Raw genomic sequence first — 13459 nt, 5'->3', positions numbered from 1 at the left:
TATAGCTGTGCCTATTTACCTTTGTTTAACTTGCTCAGAGGCAGAGAATGCAAGAACAAGCATAAGTAGGTAAGATCTTGTTACTAGGAGAAAGTGAGGACTGCAGATGCTGGAGATCAGAGTCGAGAGTGTGGTGCTGGAAAAACACAGCCGCTCGGGCAACATCCCAGGAGCAGGAGAATCGACATTTCAGGCATAAGCCCTTCCTGATGAGCGGCTGTGTTTTTCCAGCACCACACACTCGACTCTGATCTCCAGCATCTGCAGTCCTCACTTCCTAATGAAGGGCTTATGCCTGAAACGACAATTGTCCTGACCCAAGATCTTGTTACTGTTGGGGGAAGGAGGTGACATCATGGTCATGTCAAGGGACAAGTAATCTGGGACCCTGGCCTAATATACTGGGGGGCAATCCCACTAAAGTAGGTCAGGAAATTAGAATTCAATAAATCAAGATTAACCTAATTGAGACCATGTAGGAACCTATCGGACTCTAAATGCCTTTTAGGGAAGGAAATCCATACTTTTTAATCAGACCCCACCTTTAACGCCCAGTACTCACAATTTATTGCTGGAATCTTTCCTTTTCTTACCTGCAGTAGTTCAGTGGCCTCCTATTCTGATCTTGTGGTTGGTGGATAAGGGATCCACTGTGAATAAAATCTGTTTGGACCTATTCATCAGATCCAACCACGTCATTGATCAGTTGGCACAGTGTCCTCCTGGTGTGTTCCTTGCATAGCCAATTAGAAAATGAATAGACTCAGTTCCCCAATTGGATGATTTCCTGACTGCCAAGAAATCTTTTGAAATAATTTTCTAAGCAATATCAAGCTGACATTCAGGTCTGGGCATTCAGGCTCAGTCAGTACAGGTAGATATGATTAGAGGTTCAAGATGTAGCTTCAGGTGTGATGAAGGGCTTTTGCCTGAAACATCGATTTTTCCTGCTCCTCAGATGCTGCCTGACCTGCTGTGCTTTTCCAGCACCACTCTAATGTCCAGCATCTGCAGTACCCAATTCCGACAGGTAGATAAGTAGCAGGAAAAATGCCTTGAATAGTTGGATCCTCAATCTGAGAGGAGTGGATGGGGGTGATGAGCATGGGATGGAGCTTGTTTTGCCAGGCCTGGACACAGAATGGAGACAGCTACAGGGCCTGCCGAGTGTGAGCTGGTTAAAAAGCCCATCTCCGTTCTCTGGGACTTCATCCTGTTGGTGTTGTGAAATATTTATCCCTCATCCTACGTGCCACACCCACTCCAGATAGTCCATCATCTGCCCCTCCATGTGCCCTGAATAGCTCGCCATATCCTCCAAACTTAATTCTCTTGGTCTTCTGTAAAACAGGTTATTTAAAACAAAAAAACACACAATCAGCTCCGATGAAGTGACATCAAGCTCAAAACATTAGCTTGCTCTTTCTCCACGGATGCTGCCTGACACACACTGATTTCCAGCATTTGTTGTACAGATTCCAGCATCTGCAGTAATTTGCTCCTACAATACCATGCTCTTGCTGCATGTTCACCAACAAACCCCTCTCCACGAAATATCGTAAATCTTCAATTGAATCCTGTTCTGTTCCGAATCTGCAGAATAAAATTGGTAAGATGTATTAAGTGATGGGGGAATGTAGAATTACTGGATACAGCCTAGAAAGAAAGGAAGCAGAATCAGACATTGCTGGAAAAGCTCAGCAGGCCTAGCAACATCTCTGAAGGGAAATCAGAGTTAATATTTCAGGTTGAGTGACCCTTCCTCAGAACTGAATTCTGAGGAAGGGTCGCTCGACCCGAAACATTAACTCTGATTTCCCTTCACAGATGCTGCCAGACCTGCTGAGCTTTTCCAGCAACTTCAGTTTTTATTGTTGAATTACAACATCCACAGTTCTTTCTGTTTACAGAAAGAAATGAAATGTGATTGGGTGACCAAAAATAACATAAGGCCTTTTAGTGTTTTTTGGTTACTTGAAACTTATCTGTTAATTTTTATGCAGATATTGAAGAGAATGTTTATATTTTGATAAGCATGGAAAATAATATTAAACTGTAAATTTCTGCTTTGTTCATTGTAATTATTATAATTTGACAGCTAAAAGTGATGACAGTTATGTGCTGTGGATGTAAAAAACTTAACTCGATTGGAAGAGAAAGGTCACATTGTTTCCATTAAAATGGTTATTGGCTGCCCTTTATACTCCAGGGCAGGAAGTGTGCAAAAAAAAAGGATGCTTCATAATAAATCATCACCAATAACAAAACATTGACATTTCTTCAATCCATAGTCACTGATGACTGAAAGAAGATAGTAAAAAATCAGAGGGGCTTTTTGAGTTCACCCTGAAGCGTAATGAATGTGATTTAGCATTCGGGAGAAATAAGCCAAATCTGACAAAACGTGACGCTGTTGACTTTTATCAGAGGGAAAGTGGCAGTGCAGAGAAAGTTAACAAGTGATGGTTGATGAATGACTGGCAATGGACTGAGGATATGCTTGATTCTGGATTTTTGTCATAATTTATTAGCAGAATGTTCATTGTTTAAATCAACCAGACCCTTAATTGCATTCCTCTTTTGCTGAGGGCTATTAAACCGAACTTGTTTTAAACAAAGGACTATAATAATTGACAATTCCCTGCAGTCCTCCGTCTGTTAATCAGGTGTCGTTTAGTGGATGATCACATCTGGTATTTTGGTATATTTGGCTTTTCTATCACTATTATTATCTTATAACTGTGTCCTGTTTGAAACAAGTGTTTTTATTAACAGAAAGCACGATGGGAAAGACTCATTTGATAGCAGAAGTGAGGGAGAATCATTCTCAAGTTGCAGCCGATTATCAAGTCAACAACATTCACTGGAAAGCAAGCCTTCACTAGAGTTAACTAATGGGTGAGTTAGCTCAATCTTTATATATCTTCAAAGCATTATTGTTCTGTTGTATACTGCAATGCAATATGTGCATGAAATGGTATGAATTTGGTGGTTCATAAAGAAGCAGTATGTTTAATTTCATTCTGACATCAGCTATAGGAGATCTCTTTGCTCCAAGTACCTTTCCCAAGCAGTGGGGGAACTGGCGTATGGGTCATGTTGCTAGGCTGGTATTGTAGAGTCCAACAGTGCTGTGGTGGCATTGGTGGAATTTAAATTCAATTCATATAAAGCTAATCCATGACAGTGACCATGGAACTCTTTTCACTTGTAAATGATAACCCATTTGGTTCACTAACGTCCTTTAGAAACCTGCCATTCTCAGGTGGTCTGGCCTACATGTGACTCCAGACCCACAGACATAATATTGACCTAGCTAGCCACTCTGCCCAAGGGATGGGCAGAATATCCTTTCCTTGCCAGCTGTGACCATATTCCATAAAAGGATAAAGGAATTACAAAGACTGAGCAACCAATCCCATTCAAGAATTCTCTCAGACAGCACACCAGGAGTAACAGACAGATATTATCATTTTATGACTTTCCAGAAAGCAAAATAATAAATGAGACATGCATGTGGATTAAGAAAGAAATTGAAATATCAACTTATAAGTAGTATTTATATTATTTCAGAGGTAATTTTAACCAGGGAATGGAGAATTATGACATTCCCCAAATATTACATCAGTCCTTCAGGATCAGAGAGTTTATTTAAGAGTACTTGTTAGTCAAAATGCTGTCTGACCTTCCTGTTACATTGAGCACGTTTCCCACAATGAGCACTAACATTATCATATGACCTCACTTCCATATTAATTCCAAATACAGATATACCTTTCAGTAGTAGAATGGGAGATCACTATTGTCTGAGCTTTTTGTACATTAAGAATAATGTCAGTGTCTAGTGAATGGCTTTTTAACAGATAAAAATAATCATTAATCCAGAGCAGGAATCGTCACACTAAGTTAATAATATCCCCAGGGATTTTGGTGAGAACAGAAAGGGGTGAAGTCTATAACATAGGTTGTGGCATGCAAGATAGAGGAGAAATTGAAATAATCTCCACCTGCTGTTTCTAGTCAGAAGATTACCTGAGTGACAATAGCAGTAGAATTACAAACATTTCAGATGGAAAATATTACGGCTATTATGTGTGTACTTAAAATATCCAAATTCTGGACATTTTTAATTCAATGTGAAAAATCACAGAAGATTCCTTGGAATGTTGGAAGCTGAGGGCTGGCTATATCTAGGTTTATAAAATCATGAGGGGCATGGATAGAGTAAATAGTCAAGGTCTTTTTCCCAGGCTAAGGGAGTCCAAAACCAGAGGTCATCGGTTTAAGGTGAAAAGCAAAAGATGTAAAAGTGACCTGAGGGGTAACTTTCTCACACAGCGGTTAGTGCGTGTATGGAATAAACTGCCAGAGGAACTGATGGAGGTTGGTACAATTACAACACTTCAAAGGCATCTGGATAGGTACATGGATAGGAGGGGGTTAGAGGGATGTGGGCCAAATGCTGGCAAATGGAACTGGATTAATTTAGGATATCTGGTTGGCATGGGCGAATTGGACCGAAAGGTCTGTTTCTGTGCTCTACATCTTTATGACTCTATGAACTTTAACAAATGGCCTTTACATCCTCACATGTTTTACTATTTATAACTAATGTAAAATAATTCCTTTTGGGCCAGAAAAAGTTTTTTTTAGAAATTTTTGTGGTATTTCTGAATTTCTTCTTCCAGCTAAAGGCACTCTTTTGGCAACAAGTTGCACAAGTTTAATTTGACTGAATAAGCTTATTGATCCTCTGCAGTCCTTATGGTGCACAGACACCAAGTTGTTGGGAGGGAATTCCAGGATTTTGATTCAGCTACAGTGAAGGAAAGGCGATGTCATTCCTCCTCAGCATGGTGTGTGGGTTAGAAGGGACCTCTGGTGTTCCTATACATTCACTGACCTTGTCCTTGGTTGTCGGGGGGAAACAAGTTTGGAAGGAACTGTTCAAAAATCACAAGATTCTGTTCTTTCAAAGAAAAATGAATAGCGCATCAAATAACCAATTTACAGTTTAATATTAATGCACTAATATAACAATGTTAATTATTACAAATATTACGTAAAAGTGTAGATTTAGTTACTCTCCAATTAATTTTTTCCCCAAAACAATGGCATGGCAAAGGCACCCACAGTGGGCATTGAATCAAGGAACTTAATTTTCCTGTTTTCTTTTGGAGGGTAGAGCCTCGTCTAGTGCAGTATTTGGAAGCCAACCTTGTAATGTAGCACGCAGTTATAGCATAGTGATAGTCCTGCTGATTCCTTATAACCATCCAAGTAGGGTACACTTCCCACAGAACTGTGTCTTACTCCATTCACTGCCGCAATCTGTTAGTTATTGAGCAACCATTCCCAAGGTGGTTTTGTTTGTATCAAAAATCTGCGACAGTTTAAAAAGCACAGTGTTTTGTGTTTGGCTTTTAAATGTAGGTAATTCTGGCATTTCTCAAGTTTTAAAATCTTTTTAAAGTTTTTAAAGTAGTTTATCGAGAAGAGTATTGGGTGTGTGTGTGTGTGTGTGCGCGTGCGCGCGCGCATCTGTGTCTGTCTCTCTCACATCCTGGGATGTTAATCCTCTGTCATAAATAAGTTAAATTAATACCAAACTTCATGATATTTCTTATTTACCTTGCAGTTTGCAACTGACTCTCCAACTTGTGCAAAAATGACTGATTCTTTCATGTTGCCTCGTTTTCTGGTTACAGCAGTTTTCATAAGTATAACCTATAGGAAACCTTGATTGAATCTCAGTAGTGGGCAATAAATTAAAACAAATTACGTAACTTAGAGAAGCAATTATTGTGATACTGAACCTGGATTTTCTTTTCATGAAATCCAAGATCCTTAGACGGCAATTAAATAAATAAAAAAAATTGATCGTTCTAAGATACTGAGAAAGAACAACATGAAATGGGAGGTAGCAAAAACAGAAATTGCTGTAAAGCTCAGCAGGTCTGGCAGCATCTGTGGAGAGGTTGGTTCCGAGGAAGGGTCACTTCTCCTGAAATGTTAACTCTGATTTCTCCACACAAAACCCCACCGAAGTCAGAGTTAACATTTCGAGTCCAGTGACCCTTCCTCAGAACCAGTCTTTCCACAGATGCTGCCAGACCTGCTGAGCTTGTCCAGAAATTTCTGTTTTTGTTTCTGATTTCCAGCATCCAGAGTTCTTTCCGTTTTTTTTTTTAAATATGGAACCAGAGGTAATGTGGTAACAATTACTTTCAATGCACCTTTGAAGAAGGGAGGAGGGTGGCATTTATTTGAGACTTCAAAGAACTGAAGAAAGAAATTCAGAGGAACATTGATTAAAGATGGAGTATAGAGCAGAAAAGAGCATAAATAGGGAATGAGGAAGGTATATGGTATGTTTAGGATTGTTCAGAGAGTCAGCTTATAATTAGAATCTGAGACATGTAAGTCATCAGTAATTTTCAACCCCTCCCATGATTCTTGTTACTTGCCTGGATTTTTGACAATTGTGCTCCAGCTACATTCAAACTGGACAATCACCATTCTCTTATCGCAGGTCTTCCACTCTTTATAACATTGGACGAGTCTAACCACTGCAGTCCATGCCCAAACTGGCAGCAGCTGCTGCTCCCTCATCATTCCTGGGCTTGCTGGTTTACCACCACATATACAAAATACCCATCTTTGTCAGCTTAGAACCCCTCCATGGCCTCACCATCCCCAATCTCTCTCATCTTCATCAATCCTCCCTCAATCCGGACATTGCATTCCTTCAACTATGGATGCTTGCCCATCCTGCCAACCCTTTGTTCCATCATAAAGAGGTGCAGTGGTTCAGCAGTTAGCACTGCTGCCTCACAGCACCAGGGACCCAGGTTCGATCCCACTCTCTAGCGACTGTCAGTGTGGAGTTTGCACGTTCTCCCCGTGTCCGTGTGAGTTTCCTCTGGGTGCTTCGGTTCCCTCCCACAATCCAAAGACGAGCTAGTTAGGTGGATTGGCCATGCTAAATTACCATAGTCTTCAAGGATGTGCAGGCTACGTGGATTAGCCATGGGGAACGCAGGGATATAAGGATAGGGTAAGTTGGGAGAGGCAGAGTTTGGGTGGGATGCTGAGTGGAAGATTGGTATGAACCCCAATAGCTTGCTTCAATACAGTAGTGATTCTGTAATTATTGACAGCTATGTCTTCAGCCATTTCTACTCTGACTCCCCGATGCTCTACAAAACACCCAGTCTTTAAGCATACTCTTACAGCCAAACTCTGACCAAGCTTTCTGCCATTCTCTGACCATCCCCACCCTCCCCACCCCAAACTCACAATGTATTCTGTCTGATTATGTTCCTGTGATGTGTACCTAAATATTTTATTGTACCAAAGACACAATTGGAATTTGGTTGTGCACTTTTGGCAATGTGGCTATTTTTGGTTGGAGCTTTACTTATTGGGTTGAACTTTGCTGATCATTTCGTTTGTAAATGCGTTGGTTATCGATTGCCCACAGTCCCCACCAGTCACAGAGAGACATCAGTGCCTTCATTTCGAGTGAAAAGAACAGATCCTTCCTTTCTGAATCTAATGAGCACTCAGAGCATTCCAAGACTTGCAGCCTGGGTGCCCTGGCAGCAGCACTGTATTTTTGTGTTTAAAAAATGCTGACAACATTTCCTAGAAACATCTACAAGCTTTCACTATTTATGCAAGATTGGCCATTCCAGGAGCATTTCAGCGCTTCGAGCAAATCTACAAGTGGGATCTTTTTGCTCTACTATGTTGTTATGGTAATGGCACTACTTTGTGGTTCCATCTTGCCACCTGCACCTTGCAGTACAGGGAGTCTGCATTCTCATGGTTTCCTTTTTTAGTGTTGTTTTACTTTGCCTTAAGTAATTGGAAATCTTATGGAGTGTCACGAGGTTTTTGTCAAGGTTATTTCCTGAAGTACCTTATATGATTGCTGCCATTTTGTCACAAAGTGTCCCTCTCTCAGTTGAGGCCACTCTCCATGTGGTACTGTATTCCCCACCCTACAGCCTGATAGCACCCAACCCCCCCCCCCCCCCCCCCCCCCATCTCACACGCGTATACACGCGTGCACACACACACCCTCTCAGACAGGAGGATAGAGCTACCCCTACCAGGCTGACCTCTACCAAGTTTGGCAGCACCGTCCCCCTCCCTTGGCCTATTCATGTACAAATAGGGCTCAAAACAGGCCACTCATCCCTTTGAACCTGCTACACCGTTCAATAAGATGACGGCTAATCTGATTTTAACTTCAACTTCACATTCCTGCATATCCCGATAAACTTCCGCCTTTTGAGAAAATTTCGACCTCTGTCTTAAAAATATTTAAAGCTTATGTGCCCGTTGCCTTTTGAGGAAGGAAATTTCAGAGCTCTCAACCCTCTGAGAGAGAAAAACAAATGTTTTCCACACCTCTGTCTTAAATGGGTGACCCCTTTCCTTTAAGCAATGACCCCTAGTCTTAGATTGTCTCTCAAAAATAACTGGGGCCCATGCTGGTGCCCATAGCCTCACCTATGACTTGAAGAAAAAGACAGGAGTTGAAGGAGAATTTGTATGTTTTGATTAAGTCACCTCTGACTCCGCTAAGCTCGAGAGGATACAGGCCTACTCTGTCTAGCCTCTTCTCATCAGGAAGTCCATTCATTCTATGGCACGTTGGCCATGACCGAACAGCAGAGCAGACTCGATGGGCTGAATGGCCTAATCCTGCTGCTGTAATGTATGGCTGTATGGCACTGGGCCTGGCTGAGGTTGGCCGTCCTCCCCAGGTGATGGTGACCAGAAGGTTGTGGTTCCCATTGCAGTTCGCAGCAGGCAGAACAACACCGGGGAGTCACTGACCTCCATTCCCCACCCTCTGCTGACCACCATTCAGCCCAGGGATCCCACAGTCTCTGGAGGAGAGAGGAGGAAACGCCAACCAGCTGGGCCATTGCTGGCCAGCTAGGGAGGGAGTGGGGGGGGAAGGTTAGGAAGGCCCTGTGCCCAACAGCGCCTTGAGTGGATCCTGGAGATGGCAATCAGGCAAGGTGCCACCAAGCATCAAAAAGACTCCTCCAGTCAGCATCCAGAATGCAATAACAGCCCCAGCAGGAGGCCCAGAGCCCAGTGAGAAAGGCCTGCTGGTACAGGCTGTGAGCACCAAGTCCCCTAACTCCTTTCTGACTGTCCACTACAGGAGCTGCAGTAAGTCGAAGATTACACTTTTAAAACTGAACAGATTTAAAAATTAAGTTATTTAATTTAACCAGTGAAGGAATTAGCCATTTACAGCTGGTAAATAGGTGGTATAGTAGTTCAACTTTCAGAGTACAGGTATAATGTTTTAGTTTCTTTTCTCTCTGCTAAAGAAAGCCTTACAGAACCTAACTCCAGGCCTAACGTTGGTTCCTATGAGAATCAAAGTTTCACTTAAAGTCTTTTCACTTCGTCACATGACTTTAAGTGACGATACCCCATTTCCCAGACCAATCTTATCCCTGCAAATATTGCGTGCAAGTCCATTTTGTTGGAGCCAAAACATGCATCATTTGCTTTCTTCTGACCTTCCACAAATCAATTCTCCAAGTCTATAGCAAAACTCTTTGTTGCAACTTGTATAAATTATTCTTTACATCTCTCTTTAGCTTTGGTAGCAAGTTAGATGCTAGTTGTTCTTGTAAAAAAAACTCTTGAAAGAGAGGTAAGAATGCATTGCTGGAGGGTGGTTGGATATTCAAGGGGAAGATTCATGAAAGCAAGACTATTGGAGGCAAGGATGTACAAAGTTAAAAATCACACAACACCAGGTTATAGTCCAACAGGTTTAATTGGAAGCACACTAGCTTTCGGAGCGACGCTCCTTCATCAGGTGATTGTGGAGGGCTCGATCGTAACACAGAATTTATAGCACAATCCACAATCACCTGATGAAGGAGCATTGCTCCGAAAGCTAGTGTGCTTCCAATTAAACCTGTTGGACTATAACCTGGTGTTGTGTGATTTTTAACTTTGTACACCCCAGTCCAACACCGGCATCTCCGAATCGAGGCAGGGATGGTTTGAGATAAGTTATGTCTCAGAAGAGTAAGGATTAAGGCTATTTTACCCAGCCTGAATCTTGTAGTAGTTTATTGATAAACCTATTAGGGTTGCTGTTGTCGTTTTCTGTTGCAAAGACTATACCCAAAGGAGAGTACTTTTATTAAAATGTTGAACTAAACATTGAGTTTTCTCATTTCATGTGATGGTTGAAAGGAAAACAGCAATACAATGAGTTTTTGACCTGGTGTGTCAAATTAAATTTTATAATAGAGTTTTATAATTAAATACTTAATTGTTGACTTGTTACACCATGTGACTTATCACAACCCCCACTATTTGTTTGTCACCCTCTCAGTAACAAAGCTTTTGTGAGCAGCATCATTAAACATGGCGTCATAAGATTGCACTAATTAGAAGGTGTACTATCTAGTTTATAATGCACATCTTACTGAATATACTGGAGTATATTATCAAACTGCTCGTCAAAAATGAAACAGTTCTCAACTTTTCAGGAAATTGATTGGTATTTAAATATTTAATTTGCCTGTCTAATCTGGCCTTCATTATCTTCTCCGTACTGAATTTAAAGTGACAAAGACTGTTGTGATCTTAATCTCTTATGGGAATTGATGTGTTATTTTGCCTAGTTGTTCAACTGCGCCTTGCATGAAAATAAAAGTTTGTTCGTAGGAAGGCAAACTATTTTCCAAATACTTTGTGCCCAATGTGATGCGGAAGGTTTATTTGTGATTTCTGCAGTGGCTCACTGGAAAGCAGACAGCACCTGTCCACAACCCCCAGTCATGGCAATTCCCTGCCAAGTTACTCTGAAGGAAGTGAGAGTGATGCTGTACATGACTCTACTGTGGGGAGTGATTGTGAGTCCCGCTCTACTGTGTACAGCTACCAGCAGAATTCACAAGGGCAGCCCAGTGACCAAGAGAATAGCACGTGCTGCAGTCAATGCAATTCTAACTGCAGCTGCGCATCCCAGGACAGTCTGAAAGTGGAGGAGGACCCTGATGGATCCTGTAACCATACACCTGAAAGAGAAGACAACATGTATGTATACTCCGAGCCATTTTTATTGTGAAACTAAGGAATCAAATTTGCTTTAACTCCATAAATCCCGCTTTTTGCGCTATATTGTTTTTTTCCCATTGATTGTTATATCTGACATTTTTGCAAAAATGACCAATCACTTTAACTTCATGTTATGGTAACAAAATAAATTTTTGTTTAACCATACATAATTCTCATGAGGAATCCAAAGATAATTTAATGTGGCAAAGTCTTGCTTTCCATTTTTTCTTTTAATGGCAGAGCCCACATTTCTATTTTTAAAATGAACAAGGAAAAAGTAACCCACAGTTACTATAAACCGACCGACTCCCACAGCTACCTAGACTACACCTCCTCCCACCCTGCCCCCTGTAAAAATGCCATCCCATATTCCCAATTCCTTCATCTCCGCCACATCTGCTCCCAGGAGGACCAGTTCCAATAACCAACAACCCAGATGGCCTCCTTCTTCAAAGACCGCAATTTCCCCCCAGACGTGATCGACGATGCTCTCCACTGCATCTCCTCCAATTCCCGTTCCTCTGCCCTTGAACCCCACCCCTCCAATCGCCACCAGGACAGAACCCCACTGGTCCTCACCTACCACCCCACCAACCTCCATATACATCGTATCATCCGTCGTCATTTCCGCCACCTCCAAACGGACCCCATCACCAGGATATATTTCCCTCCCCTCCCCTATCAGCGTTCCGAAAAGATTACTCCTTCCGTGACTCCCTCGTCAGGTCCACACCCCACACCAACCCAACTTCCACTCCCGGCACCTTCCCCTGCAACCGCAAGAAATGCAAAACTTGTGCCCACACCTCCCCCCTCACTTCCCTCCAAGGCCCAACTTCATCTGCAGCTCCACACATCATTTACTGCATCCGCTGAACCCGATGTGGCCTCCTCTATATTGGGGAGATAGGCCGCCTACTTGTGGAACGTTTCAGAGAACACCTCTAGGACACCCAGACCAACCAACCCAACCACCCCGTGGCTCAACACTTCAACTCCCCTTCCCACTCCACCAAGGACGTGCAGGTCCTTGGACTCCTCCATCGCCAGACCATAGCAACATGACAGCTGGAGGAAGAGTGCTTCATCTTCCACCAAGGAACCCTCCAACCACAAGGGATGAACTTAGATTTCTCCAGTTTCCTCATTTCCCTTCCCCCCCACCTTGTCTCAGTCCCAACCCTCGAACTCAGCACCACCTTCCTAACCTGCAATCTTCTTCCTGACCTCTCCGCCCCCACCCCCACTCTGGCCTATCACCCTCACCTTAACCTCCTTCCATCTATCGCATTTCCAACACCCTTCCCCAAGTCCCTCCTCCCTACCTTTTATCTTAGCCTGCTTGGCACACTTTCCTCATTCCTGAAGAAGGGCTCATGCCCGAAACATCGATTCTCCTGCTCCTTGGATACTGCCTGACCTGCTGCGCTTTTCCAGCAACACATTTTCAGTGAAGGAGAAATAACCCTCTAACAAGCTTGGTGTTTTCTGCAGAGGTTGTGTAAAGAAACCATATTCTATTGTATGGTTTAGGCAAATGTGAAGACTGCAGATTCTGGAGATCAGAGTCTAGATTAGAGTGGTGCTGGAAAAGCACAGCAGGTCAGGCAGCATCTGAGGAGCAGGAAAATCAATGTTTCGGGCAAAAGCCCTTTGCCCGAAATGTCGATTTTCCTGCTCCTCGGGTGCTACCTGACCTGCTGTGCTTTTCCAGCACCACTCTAATCTAGACTATTATATGGTTTAGGCAACTCTTCAGTTCTCCAATCGACTAATCATTCTTCATAAATTGCCCAGATGGTAAGGGCTGAGAGGCTGTTTGACTAAAGGGACATCACATCTGCACCTAACCTGAAACCAAACGTTGTTCATTTTGGTATCATTGGTTAGTGAGCAGGGGCAGATAGAGCTGATTTGCTTTTTGCCCCAATTCAGTAATCATTGTGTTAATTTTAATCATCCCTATTGACCCCAAGTTCAACAAAATGAGTACCAAGCAGAGACTGAGGCTCCAGCTACACTAGTGTGCAGACCTTAGAGCCATAAAAGTGCCTCTTACAACAGCAAAATGCCCTATGTTTGTACAGTATTTATCGTGGAGTAACATTGGAGTTCCCTCCCTAAGGGCGTCACGGGTCACCCTACAGCACGTGGACTGCAGAGGTCTAAGGAGGCAGCTCACCACCACCTTCTCAAGGGCAACTAGGGATGGGCAATAAAACGCCAGCGATGTCCATGTCCCACAAATGAATAAAAAAAAGTCCCCAAGGCACTTAACCAGCTTTATGTATAAACAGTGGTTTAGACACTGCTATGCAGAAGAGATGTTGACGAACGTATTGAA

General features: G+C 42.7%; 1 protein-coding gene across 3 annotated transcripts in view; it reads left to right on the top strand.

Annotated features, from left to right (window-relative positions):
• Positions 1–13459, top strand: part of unc13c (unc-13 homolog C (C. elegans)) — a 582280-nt gene that overhangs the window by 120095 nt on the left and 448726 nt on the right. For 2 of the 3 annotated variants that reach the window (XM_087981433.1, XM_087981432.1), the window contains exons 9-10: positions 2776–2898; positions 10792–11094. In XM_087981433.1, the coding sequence (XP_087837559.1) occupies positions 2776–2898; positions 10792–11094 (426 nt within the window). The remainder of the gene's footprint in view (positions 1–2775; positions 2899–10791; positions 11095–13459) is intronic. The other variant, XM_087981434.1, reaches the window with a different exon arrangement.

The sequence above is a fragment of the Chiloscyllium plagiosum genome, unplaced genomic scaffold, assembly GCF_037043375.1.
Source record: "Chiloscyllium plagiosum isolate Xiang-an unplaced genomic scaffold, Cpla_swu_hap1 HiC_scaffold_39, whole genome shotgun sequence".
Lineage (NCBI taxonomy): Eukaryota > Metazoa > Chordata > Chondrichthyes > Orectolobiformes > Hemiscylliidae > Chiloscyllium > Chiloscyllium plagiosum.
Note: the sequence above shows the minus strand (reverse complement) of the source record. Positions and strands in the feature narration are given on the sequence as shown.